Here is a 25875-nt window from a genome sequence, read left to right on the forward strand (position 1 = left end):
CTTAACATTGTGAGCGGACTGTAGTATTTGGTTGTTCATTAAACATATTAATACAATCTCAATTTACTACAATATGTGAACTGAGCCTATACTATAAAGGTATGTATGAATGAAATTTTATATCTCTTTTGGGACTTGTTTATTAATGGAATCAAAATAACACTTAAATAACCTCAATTTTATGGGCTAGGAAAACAAGTCTTCCTGGTTTTAAAGTCCATGTTGGAAGTTGGTGTGTTTTAAACCAATTTTAATCAGATCTGGGCTGATCAGAAAAATGAAAAAAAGGATCCATTTTCTCATGTGTACAGGAAGCATTAGAATGGAAGTGCAATGGAATGGAATTTGTTCCCACTATATTTCACCATAAACAATGATCTATTGCAATCAGTGACATGCAGTCAGGGGAGGCAGAGCCTCACCACTGTCATCATGAAAAGAAAAAAAAATGTAAAAGGAAAAAGGCTGAGGTAGTTGCTGCCAGAGTCACAATGGATGACTCTGCTTAGTGCTTAACTGTTTAAAAAAAGTCTCTTAAAAAGTGCCCTCTACAGGAGGAGGCGGGAGAACCGTGTGCCTCATTTAGTCTGACTTTTTGATCACTCAAGCAGAGTTAAGCAAGGGTTAAAAGCCGAAAAATTCCTTATGTAGATGAGGCACGTGGTTCTCTTGCCTCCTCGTGTAGAGGGCATTTTTTAGAGGCTTTTTTAAACAGTTAAGCAGAGTCATCCATTGGGCTCTCTGGCAGCAGCTAACCCAGCCTGACCTTAGCAGGTCTTGCCTTTTTCCTTTTATATTTTTACATTTTTATGATGGCAGGCAAGAACAGAGTTGAAATCCTCTGTGATTGTGTAACAGCTGGAAAAGGTATGTGGGACGGAGGGGGAGGAATTCAAAATTAATGTAATTTGTAAGTAATTGTAAGTAGTTTGTGTGTGTGTGTATGTGCATGTGTTTGTTTCTTCACTCAGAGGGAAGGGGGTAGGAGAGGCAGGGAGGGCAGCCCGCCAGCAGAGGCGGGTCTTTTACCTGCCTCTGCTGGCAGGCTGGCACTTTCTTTCTAGAAAGTGGCTTTTGCGGTTTTTTCTTGAAAGCGGCTTTTGGCCACCCCGCCGGTATGTCCGACATAAGAGGCAGGTAATGTCCAACGTAGAGATGGGATGCCTCTATATCGGACATACCGGTGGGGCGGCCAAATGCCACTTTCTTTCTTTTTGCCTCACCAGCCATAAACCTCACCGCACGTCACTGATTGCAGTTGCCCGCATTTGATAAATTAGCAGAAGTCTTGCAATATAGCTATGATCTTATGTTATAGATTTAAATTAATTTCTGCTCAGTATTTTTAGATTTAAAACACAGCAATGCTTTTCCTTTGATCATAGATAATGGGTTTATCAATCTAGCAGACAACCATACATTACATTTTTACGTTTTCTTCTTTGAAATTAAGTAAAGAGGTGCATAATAATAAAAAACATGTTTAAAACTCTGCTTTACAAAAGAAAATTCAAAACCAATAAAAGGACAGCTTTCTGAAATAAAGATGGTTCTTTATAATAAAGGACCGTCACTGTATGTATATATGATGACACTTAGGTGTGATTAGTATCAACTTTCTATGTTTAATTTCAAACTAGGAGTTTTTAATAGCTGAAGAGAACAATTTGTCCATCAAAAATAAACTAAAGTTAAGTTGCTTGCTTCCAACTCTTTATGACCTGATGGATATAGTTTCAGCAGGATTATCTGTTATTGCTTTTGTTAAATTCTAGTAAACTCATGCTTGTTAGTTATCTAGAGAGTTGTTTTCTATTAGACTTACCACTGCTTTCATTTTTTTAATCACCAGGTTCTTTTCCTATAATTCTTTGCCTTTGCATTAAGCACCTAAAACACTGAAGTGTTAGCTTCATTATTAATACCGATCTTTATTCTCAACTATTTTCTCCAAGATTACAGTTCAAACGTTTTTTTTAACCAGCCTTTGTGATGAGACAATTTCCACCTAAGAAAAACTATAACTTTTACAATAAATACATTTTATTTATATTATTTATATAATCAACCATCTAACTTAACTGACTTGGCTAAGATGAAAAAAACCAAATTTTCATGTCAGTGTGATACCTGTATTTCAAACTTTCTGTCCAGGTTTTCAGGTTTTTCTAAAGTTGCAGGTACCTATTTCTTACTATAGTCGCTGTCCCTGTGAATTTTTAACCCTTGGAAATGAAGTCTACTGTTACTGTTGCATTTGTTTACATTAGATGGGCATTGTGTGATGACATCTCAGTGGATTATTTTTTTAAAGAAACAGATAGGTTTTTGCACTCTTGTCTCATTTATCAAGAAAATCCTTACGGTTTCTTCAGCTATCCAAGCAATGCCAGTTTATCTGAGGTTTTTCCTGTTTCTCCCAGGAATTTCAATTTCAAATTATATTTATTTTAATCCAACACTTCTCCTGACATTCTGAACACAAACTAAAATAAATACAGTATGGAGGCATAGTAAAGAGCCTTGGCATATTCCTTTCCACTACTTGAACTATTTTTTACTTCTTCCATATTTCATTCTAACTCTTGCATTTAGTTTGTCATGCAAATTCTTCAATGGCAAATGAGAGGGTCTGGTACACCTGTCTTTTCATGAGCTCTTTTCAATTTCTTATGGCCCATCTATGAACATTTTTTTTCTATTATCTATTTGATGTTAACATTGTGACCTCAAATTTCTATTTTCTGAATTCAGCTTGTATATTTTGAAGCCATGTATCATTGAAGCCTGGATTGCAGAATTTTTGGCATTTTTTAGTATGTAAAATTATTGAGAGATCTAAAAGGCTAGGTTGAAGGCATTTCATGCTGGAAAAAAATGAAGTTCCATAGAGTTGACTCCAACTTGATAGTAGTTAATAAATCATTTTATGTTAAGTGCAATTGGCAATTTGAGCGTTTGTTCGTAAGGTCTTTGGATATTACAATATAAAAAGCTAGTTCTTGTCCCCTGGTTACTACTCTTCTGTATCTGCAAGCACCCCTGCAATTGCATCAACATAAATGTTTTTAACCAGTCCTGCAACTCTGCTAACTTCTGCAGCTTTGTTTTTGATATTCCCTAGGACCAAATTCACTTTCCAGAATGTTCCGCCTACTTCCCATATTATTCATTCTGTCTGATGACCAAACATAGAAACCTGTCATACAATTTAAGGCCACTGATCAGTCTGATTATATAAATGGAAAAGCAGATCTTTAAAGTTTCTGCTATCTGATAGAATTTGGGTCTTTTTCCATTCAGCAAGCTATAGTATAATTTTTATTAATAGAAACAATGTTACAGGAAAAGCAGCATGGAAAATTTGTTACCCTGAATTACAGGACACTGCTGATTCTTGTATATTTTTCTCTAGATTGTGGCAAGCTACTCTAACTATAGGGAATTATAAATTGTTCTGCTATTTACCATGTCAAGTTCCTTTTCATACATACTAAGTTCATATATGGTAAGTCATGATTTGCTTGGCCATAGTTCAGGTAATAGAATTTTAAGCCATATTAAGGCTTTGAGAAATACACATCCTGATGAGACCTACATTATCTAGTGATGTATATTATCACAAATATCTTCTGTGTGACAACTCCACATATGTATCTTATAAACAACCAGAACTTGTCAATTGAAGCATGAATCTATATTGTATACATATCATAATGATCACTGTGTGTGTGTGTGAGAGAGAGAATGAGAATTCTCATATATAACATTCTTGTTATAATCTTCTCCCCTAAAACTAGGACTTGGATTATTAGAGTGAACTATTGCAAACATTGGGATCAAATCCCTTTTTTGCCTTTCCTTTTTGCACATACTCAAATCAGCCCAGTAACAAAGTAAAATAATTCCTTTTCGTTTAATAAGGCAATAAATAAACGTAATTGTGTATATGTACAAAAAAATGATAAATCAATAATGAAATGTGTCACAAAGCAACAATTTCTAAAATAGAGCAACATTTTCTAAAATGCAACAGGTAAACCAGTCTTACTGTTATTTAATATATGAGTAGGTCCGAGTTATAGTCACGCTGGCCACATGGCCACAGAAATGTCTTAGCTCAATGCTGGCTCCTTTGGTTAAGAAATGGAGATGAGTCCCACCCCCTAGAGTTGGAAACAACTAGATGGGGAAAACTTTTATCTTAAGGGTCTGAGTACTTACAGCAGCAGAGTTCGCCACTGAAAGTCCTGAAGGATCATGATAGAGACAGATACACTTGGGGATAATTTATTAAATCAATACCAACTTTATGGCACTTGTTCACCAAAATGATTATTTTTTTATTTGAAACAAGACAGATTAACAAAAATACATTTCACTGAACAAAATGCAGCTGGTATTCATATTTTAAGCAAACTTTGAAACAGTTTCATTTATTAGTTTAGAATCCATTATGTACAGATGATTCAATGTGGAATTCACTTTTCTTCCAATTTCTGGTAATGTTTCTCACCTTCTTTTCTACGGTAAACATCATCTGCAAAACATTTGTGATCATTTCTATGAACTCTTTGGAAATACTTCATTTAACATTACATAATTAACTTGCAATGTTTCAAACTTAAAATGATCCGTAATTCATACAAGATCAAAAGTATAACAAGGAAATTGCCATAGGCAACCTTATTCTATCATGAATTCCACGGTGTAGTGGAACAACATTGTCATTCTGACATATTTTTTAACGAATATCCCCTTCTCTTATTAAAGTAAAGTGGGATAGATTAATTTCAGACTTAAAAAACAAAATTAGGACTAATTTTGTCCATTTCTAAAAAATGCAAGCTTTTATAAATTTGTTTTCTGGTTTGTAGAATGGTCAGATGATACTCAGTCTGAAGCTAACACCTCTAACTGCAGCCATTTTAGTAGTTTTTCATCTGTCTCCAAAATACAATTGGAAGATTACCTGAATATTTTATCAACACTTAAGCTAAAAGTAAAACCATGTTTCTCCAGGGTAGTTTTCTTAGGAACAGTGTGTCTGCCAATGGGTTTTAAGATGAGACTAAAAGTTTACTTTGAAATTTTAAGTTAATTCCATTCTACTAATCTTAGAGCACTTGAGGCCTTTAATGCCAAGCAAACTAACAGAATAATAAAGTGGGAAGTGACCTTGGAAGTCTTCTAGTCTAAACCTCTGCTTAGGCAGGAAACAGTATACCTTTTTGGACAAACTTCAGATAAATGGTTTGTCCAATCTCTTCTTTAAAAGAGTGTTTAAGCACCTACAAGGTAAGTCGTTCCACTGATTTATTTTTCTAACTATCAAGAAATTTCTCCTTAGTTCTAGGTTGTTATCTCTCAATTAGTTTTCATCCATTGATTCTTCTGCCTACAGGTGCTTTGGAGAATGGGTTGATTCCCACCTCTTTGTGGCAGTCCCTTAGATATTGAGACTGATATCATGTCCTTCTGTTGTTTAAACTAGACATAACCAAATCCAGCAACTGTTTTTTATATGTTTTAGCCTCCAGTCCCCCAATCATCTTTGTTGCTCTTCTCTATACATTTACCCATTGAAAGGTTACCTTAACAACCTTTTAAAATAAAAGCTGAATAACAAACAAATTTGAATTTTTCAGTGTAATTATTAGGAAAGATATAGACATTAATATAGCATAATTAAGTCATGCATGTTTTTATATAGTTATACTTACAAAAGGTCTGATTGCCGACTGGAACATTAATCATGAACCATTCCATAGCACCACCAAGAATGAAGTAGAAAGGAAGAAATCTGTATATGCCAAATCGTTTCTTTCCAGGTACTTTATTCATTAGATAAGTTATCATACTACTGACAGACATTTTAAGAATTTAACACTCGTCGTAAGAAAGTGATTCTGAAACACATTGAACAAAATGTTTTATGTATTAGGCTCTCAAAAATATGGTTAACCAAATGTATAAAAATATGAAAAGGAATAAAATTCAGTTTTATCTTTACATATTTCATATCTGATTAAACCTGGATTCATAAAGATACAAAACTAAAAAATGTAGCATTACTACCTATAATATTACTATTAATTTAATTTATCCCAAAACACAGATAGCAATAGCACTAAAACTTAAAAACTGCTTTACAGTACTCTAAGTTGCTTACATTGACAATTTATGAATTCTATCATTTTCACCTCCACTATTAAAATCTTTCCTGGGCATTCTTGGGGAATTGAGAATATGGGGTCCTCCTTTGGTGCTCTGAACTTTCTTGCAGGTATTTCATTACCCAACTTAGCAACATCATCCTATCAGTATGTGATGGATACAATATAAAGACTTTTGACTTAAGATCATCCTATCATGTTCAATGCCACCTAATGAACCTAGAACTCTTGTAATGTTTGTTTTCAGTAAGCATTGATTTCAGCATACTGTAATATACAATCTGAAATGCAAAGAACTCTCAACATCAGCTAATCTTGCAAACATGCTAAATACCCAGTTTGCATTAGCAATGGATCTCTAGATAAACCAGGATTGCAGGACCAAGTTATCTATTAATAGCATTGATATGGCACTCATACATGTTTTGCTTCCTTACGTTAATCTTTCACATGTTGCAGATAGTTTTTTAAGTTAAAACGACGCCATTCAGTTACCAATACCAAGGAAGCACCCAAAGTCAGTTAATGTCTAGTTTTACGTAAAAGGTTCTTCATCAGAGAATGCATTCCCAGAGTCTGAAAACCTTGCAAATTTGGTCTAGTGGTTAAGGCACGAGGCTAGAAAGCAAGAAACCATGAGTTCAAATCCCCCCTTAGCCATAGTTGGGTGACCTTGGGCCAGTCACTCACTCTCAGCCCAACTCACCTCACAGGGTTGGTATTGTGAGAAAAATAGGAGAAAGATGGGTTGCATACGTTCGCCGACTTGAGTTATTTGTAAAAATAATAAAGGGGATATAAATAAATTGATTACTCTAATCAAGGACCCGTGCTCATACAGCACACGCTTTGCAAGGCAATGCTGCTTTCCACTCCCACCACTCTGTGGGATACAGTCAATTAAAGAGGATGGTCGCGATTCTAGCGCAGACCAACACTCACACTCCCAGCCGTCACCTTTAGAACTGAATTGGGGGGGGGGGGGAGTACGCGCAGGACCAGAGAGCAGAACGGCAAGAGCAGCCGCCTTCCCACCTGACCTGCTACATATCAGCGTCTTCCGACAGAGACTAGATGCGATTGGTTACATGTTGTGCGTAGGGGGCGTGGCCCGCCCGTCTTTGAACGGAATGAGCGGAAGGGGTTTCCGCGTGCTGTGGGCTGCTACGCCAGCTGCGATTCTCAAACATTGGGCGCTAATGGTGTTCCTAAAGCCCCAGGAAAGGAGGAGGCCCTGTAACTTGCTGCTCAGTTCAGTTGCAAAAAGCTTCTGACGACCGCCCCCTATCGGAGCAGAAGTAATCCAGCAATTTTATTGTCCGCCAACATGTTTTGTAAAATATTGGGCAACTCAATTCTATGTGAGATCAACTCAGCGAAGTAAATTTCGCCTTGCTTTAAATCAGGTGTCTGTAAGATGACAGGAGCAGGCAGTCTGAATTGGCACGATTTTTAAATAACAATTTGAAAAATTAAGAGAATAGAGCTTTTTGCACGTATTCCTTTCATTCCTCCAGTTGTCTTTTTCACCGAGCATTCTTATAAACGAAAGCAGATCCTCTTTTTTTTCTTCCAAAAAAAAGGTTTGTCTGGAAAACTTACTTTAAAATTAAAACGGGAATTTTAATTACCGTTACAATTGAAATTTTGGGCTTTGGACAACCTAGAACTACGCCGCTTTTGGTCTGACCTGAGCATAGTACCCAAAATTATCTGCTACAACGTCCTACCTGTCAACGACTACTTCAGCTTCAACAATACTAGTGCATACAACAGATACAAACTCAAGGTAAACTACTCCAAACTTGATTGCAGAAAATACGACTTCAGCAACAGAGTGGCTGGAATGCACTACCTGACTCTGTGGTTTCTTCCCCTAACCCCCAAAACTTTAACCTTAATCTGTCTACAGTTGACCTCACTCCTTTCCTAAGAGGGGGCATGCATAAGCGCACCAGAATGCCTACGGTCCCTGCCCTACTGTCCCCATTTATTTGTATCCATTTCCTGGGTTCTTATTCATGTTTATTCTTATTCCTGTTACCTTGTAAATAAATAAATAAATAAACAAACAAACAAACAAATAAATAAATAAATAAATAAATAAATAAATAATACCGTTTATCCTAATAGCCCGGGTTCAAAGGATTCGGAATCACAGTTTCCGAAAGGAAAACACGCCCGTCCTTAAACATTTTAAATACCCTCGAGCCAGGAGGACGAAAAGGATCTTGGGAGTCATAGTTCTTGTCTGCGTCCTCCCCAAAAAATCCTTACAGGAGGTGGTTGGGGGAGTGGACAACATAAAACGTTGAACAAACTACAAATCCCAAGTGGTCCCGAAGCGGCGGCATCGGCACTTGTGCTCAGAAGAGCCACCTCCTCCAACTCCTCCTTGGCAAGTCTTGGGTTGGAGCCCTGCAGCCTTCTCTCATTGACTGCTTGCTTTCAGGCGGGTCAGATGGCTGAAGGAGCCAGTTGTTGTCCAGCCTGGCGGACGATGCAGTTGAGGAAGGCGTGTTGGAGGCTCTGAGATGACGGTCTTGTGAACGCATCTCAAGGAAGAGGCTCTCCTCCCGTGGGGCCATGGCGGCGGCTGGACTCAAGGCTGCGAGCAGCGGCATATGGAAGAGCGTCGGCATCCTTCAACTGGTGGTTCCTGTTTCCAGCCACAGCAGTTGCTGCTGCTACTATACAGGCTTCGATGCTGGATCGGGACGGGCGGGATGCAGGCACCAGTGGACCCATCAGCCACAGCCTGAGGAGCATTGTCTCCCATCGCCGGGCTCCTCTTCGATCGGCGGCAAAGCTAAGAGGACCGCCGACGCCGGTCCTGCTGTGGCAGCTGCTTTCTTAGGCGGCCACCAGCCCAGCTCCATCGAAGGGATCGACACGAAGTCCTATCTCTGGGCCAAATACCACGAGATGAAAAAGCTGGTTTACGGTAAGGAGAGAAGGGAGTGGGAAAATGTGCGGGTCTGATGTATTTTGTTGAAGACAACTAAATGCTGATGGATTAAAATGCCTCGATGTACCTCTGGGAACTATTCAAACTCTCCTCCCGTTTGATCCCCAAAAGAAAGGTGAATGTATATCAAGCTGCATTACTTGCACAGCTTCAATTGTATAATTGGGTGGCTGCATGATTCTGTGGTGGTCCTAAAGTGAAATGTTCAGTGTTTTATCTAAGGTTAGTACACTTAGTGAGGAAATACCCACATTACACACCTGTTACCTGTGCATTGCAATGTGCATCGTTAATAGCATCTGCTGCTCCCAAACTAATGAATGCTAATGTATTCTCTTCTATTGGTAACTTTTGCTATTTTTTAAGAGTAACTAAGAATGCCAAATTATAAAAGATGCTGCCAATTGGATTCTTCATATTTTCTCCAAAAACAAGTTTGGATATGCTAATGACATACACAGATATACTGATGATTAAGTTAAATGACTTTGAAATGGGAAACATTTTTAATCAACTCTTCCAATGTAATGTACACATTGCTTATCAGCTTACTAAAATTAGTAAGGTTGTGATCCCTTACATGTTTTGCTTCTGTTTTTTTGTTAAAATTTAACTTTCTAAACTCCATGGACTTTTGTGTGTATATATCTGTTTTGAAATCTCTGTGGTGCATACTTTGTGAATTCTAGGTTGAGGGTTTGAATTTGGCTATTCAATTGCTTCTACATTTCAGTTGAGCTGAGTAATGAATATGCCAGCACCAGTTGTTGGAAACATTTAACACACATTTTCAACCTTCTTAATTGGTTCCACAACTGGTTTCTGGATGTACAATAATGCAATAATACAACTTACAATAATACAACTTACAATAATACAATAGCAGAGTTGGAAGGGACCTTGGAGGTCTTCTAGTCCAACCCCTTGCCTAGGCAGGAAACCCTATACCGTTTCAGACAAAATCTTAAAGATTTCCAGTGTTGGGGCATTCACAACTTCTGGAGGCAAGCTGTTCCACTGATTAATTGTTCTAACTGTCAGGAAATTTCTCCTCAGTTCTAAGTTGCTCCTCTCCTTGATTAGTTTCCACCCATTGCTTCTTGTTCTACCCTCAGGTGCCTTGGAGAATAGTTTGACTCCCTCTTCTTTGTGGCAACTCCTGAGATATTGGAACACTGCTATCATGTCTCCCCTAGTCCTTCTTTCTATTAAACTAGACATACCCCGTTCCTTCAACCGTTCTTCATATGTTTTAGTCTCCAGTCCCCTAATCATCTTTGTTGCTCTTCTCTGCACTCTTTCTAGAGTCTCCACCTCTTTTCTACATCATGGCAACCAAAACTGAATGCAGTATTCCAAATGTGGCCTTACCAAGACATTATAAAGTGGTATTAACACTTCATGTGAACTTGATTCTATCCCTCTGTTTATGTAGCCTAGAACTGTGTTGGCTTTTTTGGCAGCTGCTGCACACTGCTGGCTCATATTTAAATGGTTGTCCACTAGGACTCCAAGATCCCTCTCACAGTTACTACTATTGAGCAAGGTACCACCTACACTGTACCTGTGCATTTAATTTTTCTTGCCTAAATGTAGAATCTTACTCTTTTCATGTAGTTCAAACTAATGTACTAGAATTGTACTTTCAAGGTTGAAAGTGATTTGAACGTGCTAAGTTATAAGGCTTTCTCTCAGAAGAACTAGTTGTGTGTTTATATCTCTAGAAAAGGTTGTATGTCAAGCTCCTTTTCAAGCTAAAGCAGGTTATCATAAATTGTTGGTGGCAGAGCTAGCCTTGTGAAACACTTTTATTCCTCTGTTGGCTGACTTGCATCTTTCCAAGTCTGAACAAAAGAAATGTTGCCGCTAAATCAAAGGATCACTATCAACAATCTCAAAAGGCTCCTTGGCTTTAAAAAATGGTCAAGAATTGTTTAAAAACTATAACAGATTTTGGATGAACTACTATTATTTTTCTCTCTAATGATACTAGGTCTTTTTTATAATAAAAAATACATTGCAATTCTAATATTTTTCAAAGCTTTGCCAGAATTCATTTGAAGGATTCCATCAATATGAAATGGAATTTAGTAGGTGACTTGAATATTTTTGTATGTTTGTTCCTGAAATGTAAACAAGGTAAGTTATTGGCAAGATTTTAAGTGGACAGTAGAACCAAATCGAGGCAAGATCTCAGCATGAAGGAAATATTTCCAATAAAAGTATTATATGTATTTGTTACATAATTTGGTAGAATAAAAACAATTACTGTTTGATATTTTAATGAAGCATCTATACCACTACCAGCATAGATAACCAAGGGCAAAGAAGTTACTTCATTGATACCATTGCTAGATGGCTGTAAGGAGGAAGGGAGAAAATGATTTTATTCTCTTTGTTCCCCCCCTGCTCCCCAATATTAACAGTAGGAATTATGCAGTGTCTATTCCAGATCTGCTATGTCCTTCCTCTCCTGATACATATTTACAAGATACTTGTAATTTAACTGTAACATAATATGTAGCAATAGGTTGGAAGTTTTCATTACCTAATACAGTTTTCCATTTGTGCTCTATTGATAGAAATGTTTTCTGAGGATGAGTAATTCTACTTCATGGAATTTGTTTTTCATGAAACCACTTCATTGGACCACTTCAACTCTGAAGCAGTGTTACTTTTTAAAAAGTATATCTTCCTAATAAAGCCTTAGTATTCTGGGAAGCATTGTATAGTACTGAAAAAATTGTCATGCTGTGAAGTGTATTTTTTTCATTCATCAATGTAGCTTGAAGCTAATTGCATTCACAGTATTTTTCTTTCCACCCTTGAAAAATCAAGTTGTTCAGTAATAATGGGATTTTGAGGTTATATAATAATTGTAGACAGAAACTAACAATGCTCTTCGGTGCAATGAAATTTGCAATATAAATACCATCTTCACAATTCTGACCCCTTTGCTAAGATGCAATACTTCTCATCCTCCTATTATATAGGTACTTGTAATGAATTATAAAACTTTTAGAAAGCATTTACAAAGTAAGAATGGATGGATAATATTTTTACTGCACAGTAAACAACTATTATATATATAATGAAGCACAGTGGTCCAAAGTCTTTTTGCTCAGTGGTCCATAGTCCTCTTTTCTGATGAGAGCAACTTTTGCCAAAAGCACAAAAAACTAGTTTAATGACCGTGGGATTACTGTGCTTGATTGGCCTCTCCATTCTTCCTCCATATTCTGGGTCCTTGGTTTCCAAATGAGACACAAAAGTTGCTCTCATCAGAAAAGAGGACTTTTGACCACTGTGCTTCATTAAGACCAGGGTCAACGCAGCCGTCTACCAGGAGATTTTGGAGCACTTCATGCTTCCTTCTGCAGATGAGATTTATGCGGATGCTGACTTCATTTTTCAGCTGCCGACACTGCCAAAAGCACCAAAACCTGGTTCAATGACTGTTGGATTACTGTGCTTGATTGGCTAGCAAACTCGCCTGACCTGAACCCCATAGAGAATCTATGGGGCATTGCCAAGAGAAAGATGAGAGACATGAGACTGAACAATGCAGAAGAGCTGAAGGCCACTATTAAAGCATCCTGGTCTTCTATAACACCTCAGCAGTGCTACAGGCTGATAGCTTTCATGCCATGCCGCATTGAGGCAGTAATTGCTGCAAAAGGGGCCCAAACCAAGTACTGAGTACATATGCATGCTTATACTTTTCAGAGGTCCGATATTGTTCTATGTCCAATCCTTGTTTTATTGATTGCATGTAATATTCTAATTTTCTGAAATTGTGGGTTTGGGGTTTTCATGAGCTGTAAGCTGCAATCATCATAATTATGACAAATCACGGGTTGAACTATCTTGCTTTGCATGTAATGAGTCTTATCTCATATATTAGTTTCACCTTTTAAGTTGCATTACTGAAATAAATGAACGATATTCTAATTTTTCAAGTTTCACCTGTATATATGTGACCTTGAGCCAGTCCCCTCTCAGCCCTAAGAAGGAGGCAATGGAAACCACTTCTAGAAAGTCATGCCAATAAAACTGCAGGGATTAGAACAAGCAGTCACCAGAAGTCAACACTGGAAATTGGGGAGGGAAGGAGAGATAGAGATATTTTTTCTTTCATAGTGAACTAATAACCCAGTTGCAAAACTCTCGACCTCCACAGTTCAGAAGTGCAAATATAACAGTTACATAATTCCAGATAAAACCTGTAACAAGGAAAACGTTTCCCATTTACTATAAAGCAATTCTAGAGTCCTATATATCAGTATTCAAGTGGCAACAGTGAAGAATTCAGTTTACCTGATATTCCTATTCTCTCAAATAGGAAAGGCTAGGCTGCGTCTACATCATAACACCCATAACCTTCATTTAGCTTTACAGGGTTAATCTCTATATGTGTAAAAACCTGCAAGTTAACAATGCAAACATAAGGTTCTAATTTATATAAACAATTTATATAGCTGCCCATCTCAAAACAGTGACTGGTAATTAGAATCTATATATAGCTACAGGGCAGTGGTGGGTTCTAGCAGCCACACAGTACAACAAAAATTGCTCTGCGCATGTGCAGAAGCAAAAAACAAGATGGAGCCGCCTATGGCGCTGCCAGAAGAACTGGTTCAGGGAGTGGCAGGCCTGGGTCGCTGCCCGTTCCAGTGACCCAGGCTGCTAAGCTACTACCAGTTCGGCCGAACTGGTCCAAACCAGTAGGAACCCAACACTGCTACAGGGGCACAAATATAGTTAACTTACTGAACATGCAGTTAGTGATCATAGAATCATAAGGCTGGAAGGGACTTCAGCACTCTTCTAAACCAAACCCCTGCTCAAGACAGGAGTCTTATATCATCCCAGTCAAGTGATTGTCCAGTCTATTTTTGAAAATCTTCAGTGATGCAGCACCCACAATCCCAGGAGTCAAGCTATTCCATTGATTATTTGCTTTTGCTGTCTGATTTTTTTTCTTACTTCCAGGTTGTATCTCTCTTTGACAACCTTCCACCCATTATTTCTTGTTCTACCTTCTGGTACCCTAGAGAATAAGGATTAGATTAACTGGTAATCAGAAGTTTTAATGTGGGTGATGCATAAAACAGGCAATAATTTTAAATGATAATGTCTATAAAGACTATTTCCAGCATCAAAAATACCCAGACATGACTTTTTTTCTCCGTGCTGAATCTGCTTTCATAATTTTGGAAAAAAACAAACATTGTGAAAGGGCAAATACAGTTGGCTGAATCAGACAGCCAAATGTCAATGCTCTTGAATACCCAGTTATAATGGAAAAAAGAGGAATATTTAACCCCATCCTATTCCCATCCCCCACTTTTTAAAACATGAATAGTATTCCTGTTCTGTGCAATTTTGGCTCAAATAAGTGCTTGTATTTTTATTGTCTTTTTCCAGATCTGCTTCCACCAGGAGTTTGCAATCTTCTTAACCCTGCAGCTATCTATGCAAATAATGAGATTAGCTTGGGAGATGTTGAGATCTATGGCTTTGATTATGATTATACGTTGGCACAATATTCAAACTTACTACATTCAATGATATTCAACACTGCCAGAGATATCCTAATTGAACAGTATAAGGTAAGTTTGCAATTATCATCATCATTTCTTGTGTGATGCTTGATCTGTTATATATTGGGGCAGTATGGGGTGGAAGTGGTGAAAAATGGACCTACCGGGCCCATGGAAGTCAGAAAATGGACTGTTTCCATCTTACAGAGGGCCTCCAGGGGGTGGGGGAGGTCGTTTTTGTGTTACCCAGGCTCCTAGAAAACCTCTGGATCCTGGGTAAAAAAATGAACCTACCGGAAGTCAGAAAACGGGCCGTTTCCAGCTTCCAGAGGGCCTTGGGGGGGGGCAGGGTAGGCTATTTTCGCCCTCCCCAGACTCCAAAAAAACTGTGCACACATGTGCGGGGCAGCAGGAGGGTGTCAGTAGCGCATATGCAGGGGGCATGGTGTGGGGTGGCGTTAAATTATGGGAGTAGGTATGCAAGCACATTCAATAGTGCATGTGTGCGCGTGCTTTTGACACCCAAAGCGAAAAAGGTTTGCCATCACTGGTATATGCCATTTCAATCAGTTCCAATTATGAATGGCTTAAATACCCTATTTTCATACATAAGATAATGATGTACAATATGTCTGACAAAGAATATGATAGATACATGTTTGTGTCAAAGATAAATCAAATCACCCCTCAGAGGAAAGCTCACATTTGTACTCTTAAGGCATGTTAAAAAAAATACCAGGTTTCTCCATCTCCTCTATACTTTTTCTCATTTCTCCTTCCGCAGTTGTCCAATGAGTTTTATGGCTGATTATAATCCTGTTCTAAAACTATATATTCTATGCATCCATTGCCATACAACTATAATCTATGTATCCACCTTAGCAGTTGTCAAGATTTCTACCAGTTTTTAAATAAGAAAAATATAACACGTATCCCCGTTTGGAAGAATATTACTCATTCTTTCTAATAAAATATTTTGTAGTACCCAGAAGGACTCAGGAAATATGAGTACATTCCCGGTTTTGCCATCAGAGGGCTTCATTATGACGTGCACAAGGTGAGTTATGAAGTGAATTTGTTTTCAATTAGTCTTTCACAGTATTTAATAACATCATTTGAGTCAATATGGAAACTGGAAACATTGACGTATCTGGTTAGTTTTTGAAGTTACAGCTTTATTCTTGGAGAAATGAATTAATAATGGTGTATGTATGCATATGGGTTTACATATTACACATATACACAGGGAAACAGTCATCCTTGTATTATAACAATAATGTCGGACCAGAATTTCCATCCCAATCAGAGGTAACCGCAACATTATATTTGTGAATCAGTTACCAAGAACCCAAAGCCCAATTTGTGATTGCAAGGGTCACTGCAATGGCCACAGCTTTATAGGTCGGTCATAAGTTTCCTTTGTTCAGTGCCAGTACATAATTGAACAAATTATCGTAATCCTTGGGCTACCTATAAAGGACTTCTTTCTCCATAGTTCCATAGTATAACAATCTAAAAATCACTTAATGCTATGCAATAAAGTCTGCGGTGGAATATTCTTGCTTAAGAGTTTCTAAATTTTGCAACTACATTGGCATGTGGGTTTTTTTTTTTTCCAAAAAGAAAGAGGAACTTGATTCTAATAAGGTCCAAAGTTGCTTGAAAAATATGGGAAGGATGTTAGGAAAGCTTTTTTTTCCAACATTTTGCAGGCACAATTGCAATGATCTCTGTAAACAAAGTTAGGGTACTTTATATCATCTTATTTTGTCCTTCTGCCAGCATTATTTTTGGCTGCAGTAGGGAATAATTACAGCACTAACAAATCCTTAATCTTTGCTGACTGTGCAGCATTTTTTAAAAAAACATTTTCCTGAAAGTTAGAAGCAGGATAGGATGTGGTGAGCTAAAAATTTAAGCACTGCTCTGGGAAGAAGTCACAACAGTTGATGCTCTCATCTGGCAACTCTTCAAATGATAAGCAGAGATCAGATAAATAGTAGGAGTTCAGTATAACACCTGTGAGAATCCCAATTTGTCTTAGTGCAGAAATAAAACTGGTCCCTGAAATTATGCAAGGTTGCATATTGATGGGCTAGAAAGGTGCCCCTCTCTACAAAAATAGTAAGTGTGGTGCTTCTGTCTGAACAAAATTCCTTCTGTCCCTTTCTTTCTTCAGTGGAAGTAGAAGTAGTGTGTGACACACTGCACAGACATAAACAAAACAAAACATAAAATCCCAAGGGGTTCCAGCATCATATACTCTACACTATATTTGTATCTGCCAAAGTAGCTTTAAATTTGTTGCCTTGTGAAGAATAGTTTTGATTGTTCTTCTTGTAACATTAAATTCTTCAAGGTAAAAGTATGAAATATTTACCCAATAAATGTCTACCTTTCTTTTAGAGTCTTCTGATGAAGATTGATGCTTTCCACTATGTTCAATTGGGCACTGCCTATCAGTGAGTTTAGCAAAATTATATGCATTTTCTGGAGCTGTTGACCTTCAAAGAAGCAGCTGTTCTTTATGCAACATTTAACATAGAAATCAGAAGCAAATATGGGTCACGGGGTGATGACACAGGACTTTTTACTCGCTCCAGAGAAATGTTTTGAGTTGCTGAAGACTGAGTGTCCTGGGAAGTCTTTCTGAAATCAGCTGCAGAGGAAACTGTACTGTGCCAAATTAAAGGATCGATGACTACAATTTTGGGCATATCGGAACAAATTTAGCTACAAATATGAGGAGATTAATTGCTATCATATAACAATTCAGTTTGCATAGGAAATAAAACATTGTGTTGGTTATGATTCTTTGAGTCAAATATGACTCCTGGTGATGACAAGTATAAGCTGTGCAGTTTTCTCGGCAACCTTTTTTCAGAAGTAATTTGCTAGTACCTTGTTTAAGATTCAGTTTGATTTGCTAGTCTAAGGCTGAGACAGAGAGAGACTGGCCTGGAGTTATCCAGCAGCTTCCATGCTTAAGGAAGGGGTACAGCCTAGGTCTCCCTGCTCCTATTCCAATGCCTTTACTTAAACCAGTGCAGCAGCTGGGCTGTCTTAAAAAATCAAGGGTTCTATCAAAAATATAAACCATTTAGCTTCAAAGTGAATGTTACTTTGCTTTTATAATGTTGCCGCGGAATGCATAATAATTTGCAAAACTAAATCTGCTTATAGCATTGCAATCCATGTTAGCTTTTACTTTGGAAATGCTATGAATAGCAGAAGATTGACAAGGTCTAGATCGGTCTTTCTTAAAATGTGGTCCTAGAACCCCTGGCTGTATGCCATCACACTCCAAGAGATCCGCGAAATCAAAATTATTTTCCAGCCTATATTAAAAATTAATACAATATTGAAATCCCTTCAAACAATAATGAGAAGAAGCGGTATGGCAGAAGCGATATGACAGCATATGAGCCCATTTAATTTTTAATACTTTAAATATTGATTATATAAAAAAAACTCTTGGGATCCACCATGATGTTTTAAAAATTGGAAAAGAAAAAAGTTTAACACTAATTAGACTAACTTTGAACAAAGGAGAAATAAAAATTCATGATTTAAGGAAGCAGTATTTGCTAATGCAGCTGCATTTGAGTAATACTCTTCTGCTTCTTCAACTAAATGATGCCCTATTAATCTGCTTTTCTGCTTTGGTTAAAAATTAACTCAGTGGAGAAAAATTAAATCCTCTCTTATCTTACAGCCCTATGTAGTTCTTTGTATATTTTCTCTATAGGCAACTTTTCTTATCATGGAATATTTAAATTCCTGGCTCTCTTATATTGTCTGTTTCCTTGTCTTCAGAAACTTGAGTTCAATTAACATTAATAATATTAGAAAGTCACTTCACGTAATGAATTTTAAACAAAATGTTTGCCACTAGTCTTCATTAATTCCTGGATAAGAGCCAAATTATGTCAATCCACTTGCAAACTTCTCTTCAGATTCAGTGCCCATAAAGATAATTTGTTGTCTGAGTCAAACTCAGCATCCTGGGATTTCGTGAGCATGCATGTTTTCTTGGCAATGCCTTCTTTTGAGATGCTTTTGTGTAGCATAATACAAATTTCTTAAAAAGCAACCCCCCCTAAAGATTTTATAATAATATGAGTTTAGTTTTAATATTTTCTTGACTGAATTATTGCAATTGGTTTTTAGGGGGCTAAACCCAGTACCTGATGAAGAAGTTATTGAAATGTATGGTGGAACCCAGCATATCCCATTATACCAGATGAGTGATTTTTATGGCAAGGTAAAGTAAATCCACTTTACTGAGAATTTATTAGATTTAAATGAATTAAGTGCTGAAAATTTAATCAGATCATCTTACCAGATGTGCTCTACATGGGGCAGCCTTTGAAGAGTATTCGGAGACTTCAACTCATCCAGAATGCAGCCGCGCGAGCGATTGTGGGTGCACCTCGGTACACCCACGTTACACCTATCCTCCGCGAGATGCACTGGCTACCGATCGGTCTCCGGATACGCTTCAAAGTGCTAGTCGTAACTTATAAAGCCCTTCATTGTATTGGACCTGGGTACTTGAGAGACCGCCTGCTGCCAATTACCTCCCAAAGACCCGTCAGATCTCACAGGGTCGGCCTCCTCCGGGTTCCATCCACCAGCCAATGCCATCTGGCTACTACCCGGGGGAGGGCCTTCTCTGTAGCAGCTCCGGCCCTTTGGAATGAACTCCCCGCGGAGATCCGGACCCTCACCTCTCTCCAGGCCTTCCGGAAAGCCATCAAAACCTGGCTGTGCCGGCAGGCCTGGGGTTGATGAGTTCCCCTCCCCTCTCGACTGGTATGGCTGTGTGATTTTCGTGTATTTTAATTATGTGTACTGTTGTTTATGTTCCCTTTCCCCTCTGAGTTGTTCGCTGCCCTGAGTCCCTCCTGGAGAAGGACGGCATACAAATAAACCAAATACAATACAAATACAATACAATAGATGTTAAATTCAATAGGATTTTTTTTTCATGATATCTTCCTAGTATTGGGAAAAGCAGTACCAACAGTAGTAGTTACAAATATATTTAACTGATTTTTTTTTAAAAAAACCACCAAGTTAATGTATTGATCTGTTGATTTCTTTCTAGAGTAAACAATGGTTCTTAGTTCCCCACAGTTTGTACAAAGGTACATCAATAATGGTCATGTATTGACTACAGTGAGTATTTTCTATTTTGTAACACAAACCTCAGTAAAGTGGGAGGTTTTTCTTAAATAATCCAGGCTCACCAAAGATAATTGTTGCTTCACCATAAATATGAAAAATCTGACCTAAAAGATCATGTTTTTGTTTTTTGTTAATCCCTTTGAACATGATCATGATTATACAATACCCAAATAAATGTTCTGCTGCCATTGTGGCTTTCAAGCATTTCATCTAGGATTAATTTTTTGTATTGTTTCTTCCATTGAAGATTTATAAAAGCAGAGAAGCCAGCTGTGCTACTATGCACAGCTTCACGTACATCATTTTTTTCAGTTTTATTCTTTAGGTTCGTGAGTGATGGCATTATTCAATAATGGGGAAAAAGTAATAATAACAGTTTTATTTATCTGCCTTGTTCTACTGTGGGTTGAAAAAGTAGAATTTATTGTCAATGGCAAAGTAATGTGGTTATCTCCTCTACATGGGATATCTTTTTTTCCCTTTTTATATAATATCAGTTTTAATTTAACATAATACAAGAAGTATTTTTACAAAAAATTTTACAACATATACATCCAAAATAATTCAGTTAACTCTTTCACTGGCTCCTTGTTTTTTGTGTTTTGTTCAAATGTGTAACATCGGACTAATGGGTTACTTTTTAATTTCTTGCTGTTTAATAAAATAACATATACTCTTGTTGTCCTTGGACTATCTTTAGACATATGTGATCATTTGGTCTATGAACCTGAACTTGGAAATCACCCAATATCATCAGAATTTCTCTGTATTTTAACTGGATCCACCCTTTATAAATAGCATTCTGAGTTGCCAAGTTTGGGGTTGCATTGTGTATGCGATATTCTGTATACACAAAGAGATACAGTTTAAAGAGCCACAGCTTTTATTGTTTAATTCAAGAAAAGTGCTTCTGAACAGAAAGCCTATGATATATTGTACAGCCTTCCTCCCCACCCCTTCCTCCTTCCTGGAAAAAAAGGAGGCTAGATAAAATACAGATAATCCTCAACATAATCACAATTGAGCCAAAAATTTCTGTTAAAAGTAAGACAATTGTTAAGTGAATTTTACCTCATTTTTAATCAATCAATCAATCAATCAGAATAGATCTGAAAGGGTCCTTGAAGGTCTTCTAGTCCCACCCTCTGCACAAGCAGGAGATCCTATACCATTTCAGACAGGTGGCTGTCCATTCTTTTCTTAAAAAACCTCCAGTGATGAAGCACCTACAACTTCTGAAGGCAAGAGGTTTCACTGGTTAATTGTCCTCACTGTTAGCAACTTTCTCCTTAATTCCAGGTTGCTTCTCTCCTTGATTAGTTTCCATCCATTATTTCTTGTCTTGTCTTCTGGTGCTTTGGAAAATAAGTTGATCCCCTCTTCTTTGTGGCAGCCCCTCAAATACTGGAATACTGCTATCATGCCAAACCTAGTCCTTCTTTTTTATGGACTGGCCATACCCAATTCCTGCAACTGTTCTTCATATGTTATTGTCTCCAGGTTCTTAATTATCTTAGTTGCTCTTCTTTGCAATATTTCCAAAGTCTCAACATCTTTTTTTAAAAAAGTGATTAAAACTGGATGCAGTATTCCACATGTGGTCTTATTAAAGATTTATAAAGTGATACTAATATTTCATGTGATTTTGTTTCTATGACTCTATTTGTACAACCAAGGATTGTATTAGCTTTTTCGGCTGCTGCCACACACTGCTGGCTAACCCTAACCCTATCCCTAACCCTCACAATTACTGTTTTTAAGCCAGGTTACACCTAATCTGTACTTGTACCTCTGGTTTTTTTCCTGCATAGGTGTAAAACCTTGCTTTTATCCACATTAAATTTCATGTTGTTAGATAGGACCCCTTGTTCAAGCCCATCAAGATCTTTTTGGATACTGAGCTTGTCTTCTGGGGTATTGGCTATTATGGTCCACTTAGTGTCATCTGCAAATTTGATGAGTTCCCCTTTCTATTCCCTCGTCTAAGTCATTTATTGAGGGATACTGCGCCTAAGACAGAACCTTGTGGTACCTCGCTACTTACTTCCCTCCATGTAGATGTAATACCATTAAAGACTCCTCTTTGAGTACAGTTTGTCAGCCAGCTACAAATCCATCTGGTGGTGATGCTGTCTACCTCACATTTTTCTAGTTTACCAAGTATTTCATGGCCATTCTAGCCATAGTTGTTAAGTGAATCACTGCAGTTAAGTTAGTAACACAGTTCTTAAATGAATCTCACTTCTCCATTGAACTTTGTTTATCAGAAGGTTGCAAAAGCGATCACATAAGCCCAAGACACTGCAGCCATCATAAATATATGCCAGTTGCCAAGCATCTAAATTTTGATCATATCACCATAGGATGCTGCAATGGTCATAAGTGTGAAAAAAGGTCATAAGTCACTTTTTCAGTGATGTTGTAATTCAAACAGTCACTAAATGAATAGCTGTATGGTGAGGACTATGTATAATAGAAACAATATGGAAATGTCCAAATGCAAGACACTAATCTGAAGTGTTCATGTAAAACACCACGAAAGTGATTGTGATTACATGACAAAAGCTTTGTTAAAAAGTATTTTTAATATTTGCTTGCTCAAATATTTTATCATTACAGAATGTTAAATTGTGGGTTATAAAGTATATAAATCATAGGATGGTATGATGTTTTGTATGGATGTACTTTGTAAAAAGAATGATGGGTGGGAGCTGGAAGGTAACATTTTGTTGGTTAATTTATTTTTACATGAAGCACACAGATTTCTTATCTCCCTGTTTTCTTTTGGCCAAAGATAAATTCAGGGATTTACAGACAATCATAATAAGTCAAGCCAGGTTTGATAGCTATCAGCAATATGGATATATGGTTGTCAATGTAACTAACATTTGGCTGTCATTACAAGTGGGAAAAACCAGAATTTTATTTATTTATTAAATTTATATGCTGCCATCTCACTGTTAAATGACTCTGGTGGCTTACAACATCACAAAAACAATAGTTAGAAACATTAAAGCATTTAATATTAAAATTAAATGCTTCATTAATTCATATTTATTCAATTATTAAATGAATTAAATGAATCAGGTAGACATCGGCCACCTAAATGAAAACAGCAATCATTGCACAAATCTTAGGAACAAAGTCACAAACATTTCAAAACCCAGCAAACCAAGTGACTGGTGATTGTAAAAATGTGCATATACCTCCTCCCCCACAAAGCAATAGCAATAGTAGTTAAACTTATATACCACTTCATAGGGCTTTCAGCCCTCTCTAAGCGGTTTACAGAGTCAGCATATCGCCCCCACAGTCTCGGTCCTCATTTCACCCACCTCGGAAGGATGGAGGGCTGAGTCAACCCTGAGCCGGTGAGATTGGAACCACTGAACTGCAGATAACAGTCAGCTGAAGTGGCCTGCAGTACTGCACTCTACCCACTGCACCACCTTGGCTCTTCAAAGCTCATCTAACTAAGCAAATCATTGCATTAGTAATTTGTGCATTTATGCAAATTCAATATGAGCGATCCTGCAGAATGGATTGGTGAGGCTAGAAAAGGTTTTGGACTGGGGGAAGGAAGCAACCCAGTAAACAGTCATAAAACAAGAAACTGACATTTTTGAAAATGCCAAGTTTATTCTGAGTTCAGAACGCTTGCAATTACTGTCTCAAGATTAAAACTATAGGAATGTGACTGGCTGACTGGTATGTTTATTTTCTCAATTAGCAGCGCCTTTTGGCTTAGGGAAAAAAATATAACAGTGATGGCATTAATTCTTTTGTCTTGTTAATGTGCTGACCCAATGTGGGAATGAAGTAGAGAGCCAGAGTTTCCCAAAGCAAGCATGTTGGTTATATTAGCAGCTTAGCCTGAGAAACATAAAGCAGGATATCTGTTAAGCCTGGGAAAGGCAGGAAAAAGAAGTCTGGGATTTAAATCACAGAGGACATAAAAAGGAATTTGCTCTCAGTTGACAGAACAATCATCTAGTTTCATCCTACTATGTACCAAAAAAAAATTATCTAGTTGCTTTGTGGCATTTGTCTAGTAGTTTTTCTTACCCAGCTAAATAGTGTCTCAGGATTTATTTGAACAGCCTCTGGAAAATCCAGAGAATTCTGGATTCTTATATCATTTCTAACTAACTAATTGCTGTTTCAAATGCTTTATATTCTAATTTAGATTTTACCATTTAGATTTTAAAATGCTTTATATTTTAATGTTTAAAAATATTTTTTTAAACTCCATTGGTCATTATTTCTGTTGGTTGACTAGCTGATAGAAGTCAGAAAGAACAAATTACCTCACCTGTTCTTGTAAGGTGAAAAATAAAGTGCAAGGTATTTTTTTTTCCAAATTCTCATTTGTTCTCAGGCCAGAGCTCAACATGTTTTAAGTTTTGTTCCACTGAAACATGGAAAAGTTGAGCTATTTTTTTGTTCCATTGGAAAATAGCCAGCAGGAAAGGTTGGTGGAATATTTTGAAGGTGCTGATTTTTTTCTGCATTCCAATCCAAATGTGTTTTTCATTTCTTGGGCAATGCTAGTTCTAAGATCATTTAAAATTATTTTCAATAACCAAAAGTATAAGTCCTGGGAAGATGCTTTTTTGTATTATAATTATTTTAAGCTTTCAACTCTAAGTAAGAAGGCTGGCAACTAACATTGTAGGCATTTAAAGATTTTTTTACAATTTAGTAAAGAGTTTTCTGGATATGTATAATATTATACTGTTTCATAGTTATTGACTAATTTACTTCAGAAATATATTAGACATACTAAGTTGTATATTAGGCATACTATGGTATTAAAATTATTTGTTGCGGGAACAGATGCAAAAAGCAGTACGAATAATATAATAACCAAAAATTTTATGGATCCAAAATTAGCTTTGGAGTTTGGAGTTTAATGACAGGGAACATAGTTTAATCTTCTAAACCTTTAATGAATGAGCTTTCTGGGCAATTAATTCATGGAACTTGATATAGTTTCTTTTTTAAGCTATTCATGTATGCAGTTTGACTATTTCTAATTATTCCCCAATATAAAAAGATGAAATAACAGTTTAAAGCAAACAGAAATCACATATTCTTTAAATCAGGCCTGAGTTTTGCTGAAAGAAAAAATAGTTTTGAAAGTATCTTATGTTTCTAATAGAAAAACATGTGTCAAGTTTCCAGTATTGTATATTCAAAAATACCTCATTCTTGGGTTATCTAATTTTATGAGGATTTCATAAGCATGGCTTATTTAAATTCTTATTTATGAATGGAATGCTGCTGGGGCTGATTCTAAACAAACAACAAAGCAAAGAATATATTTTGCTCTGCTGTAAAAAAAACCAATGTGGTATTTATACATTAATTTTACAAGGGAGAACAGTTATCTTTAACAACATCAAGTTTTGTTGTCTACCTCACAATTCAACATCTAGTTTTTTTTCAATAGTAATAATATTTTGTTTTTCTAAGTAGGGTCCATCGATTAAACAATTTATGGACATTTTCTCTCTTCCTGAAATGACCCTACTTTCATCAGTGACTGATTATTTCATGACTCGTAATATTGAGTATGACCAAGTTCATCTTTTCAAGGACATAAGTGTAAGTATAATTCTTCTAGAACATAAAAGATGAAAAAATAATAATGAATTAATATTGTTTGCTCGAATTCATGTCAGAAACATCAAGGTGCTTTCTGTGTTGAAAGGATTAGCTGGTGACCTCACTGTTCCTGGGGGATGCCCAGTTGGGTACCCCTTTCATGTCCCCATTAATGTGTCCACTTAAGTGGTATCTATCTATCTACTTGTGCTTGCAAGTACTGGGTGAATGATGAAACCTAACCCCATCACAAGTGGGACTCGGGCCTCAAACACGGACTAGCATTTTAATCACATGAGCCTAATAAATATTGTTTGGACTGGTCTTTTTGGTAGCTTTGTAACAACACACAACACCAAGGAAACCAACACCTAATTTCTCTTTCCAATTT

General features: G+C 37.0%; 2 protein-coding genes across 2 annotated transcripts in view; one reads left to right on the top strand and one right to left on the bottom strand.

Moving 5' to 3' along the window:
- Nucleotides 1–4276: 4276 nt before the first annotated feature.
- UQCC5 (ubiquinol-cytochrome c reductase complex assembly factor 5) lies at nt 4277–7749 on the bottom strand. Its single transcript, XM_087709186.1, has 2 exons — nt 5724–7749; nt 4277–4540 (listed from the first exon to the last, which is right to left on the bottom strand). The coding sequence occupies exons 1-2, from the start codon at nt 5872–5874 to the stop codon at nt 4482–4484; spliced, it is 210 nt and encodes a 69-aa protein (XP_087565312.1). The 5' UTR covers nt 5875–7749; the 3' UTR covers nt 4277–4481.
- A 706-nt stretch (nt 7750–8455) lies between these two features.
- The window catches only part of NT5DC2 (5'-nucleotidase domain containing 2), a 32452-nt gene continuing 15032 nt past the window's right edge, over nt 8456–25875 (top strand). Inside the window, exons 1-6 of the mRNA XM_014066762.2 lie at nt 8456–9120; nt 14572–14756; nt 15670–15744; nt 17094–17149; nt 18858–18951; nt 25356–25484. Coding sequence (XP_013922237.2) covers nt 8763–9120; nt 14572–14756; nt 15670–15744; nt 17094–17149; nt 18858–18951; nt 25356–25484 — 897 coding nt within the window. The 5' untranslated portion in view covers nt 8456–8762. The remainder of the gene's footprint in view (nt 9121–14571; nt 14757–15669; nt 15745–17093; nt 17150–18857; nt 18952–25355; nt 25485–25875) is intronic.

This window comes from Thamnophis sirtalis, unplaced genomic scaffold (genome assembly GCF_051295495.1).
Source record: "Thamnophis sirtalis isolate CommonGarterSnake01/CBP01778 unplaced genomic scaffold, rThaSir2_p1.2 scaffold_3, whole genome shotgun sequence".
NCBI lineage: Eukaryota > Metazoa > Chordata > Lepidosauria > Squamata > Natricidae > Thamnophis > Thamnophis sirtalis.

Coding starts and splice junctions, on each gene's coding strand:
- UQCC5 (XM_087709186.1), bottom strand. CDS start 5,874: ATGTCTGTCAGTAGTATGATAACTTATCTAATGAATAAAGTACCTGGA. Junction 4,541..5,723: donor AGTCGGCAATCAGACCTTTT/GTAAGTATAACT, acceptor AATGTTTTGCAG/ATGATGTTTACCGTAGAAAA.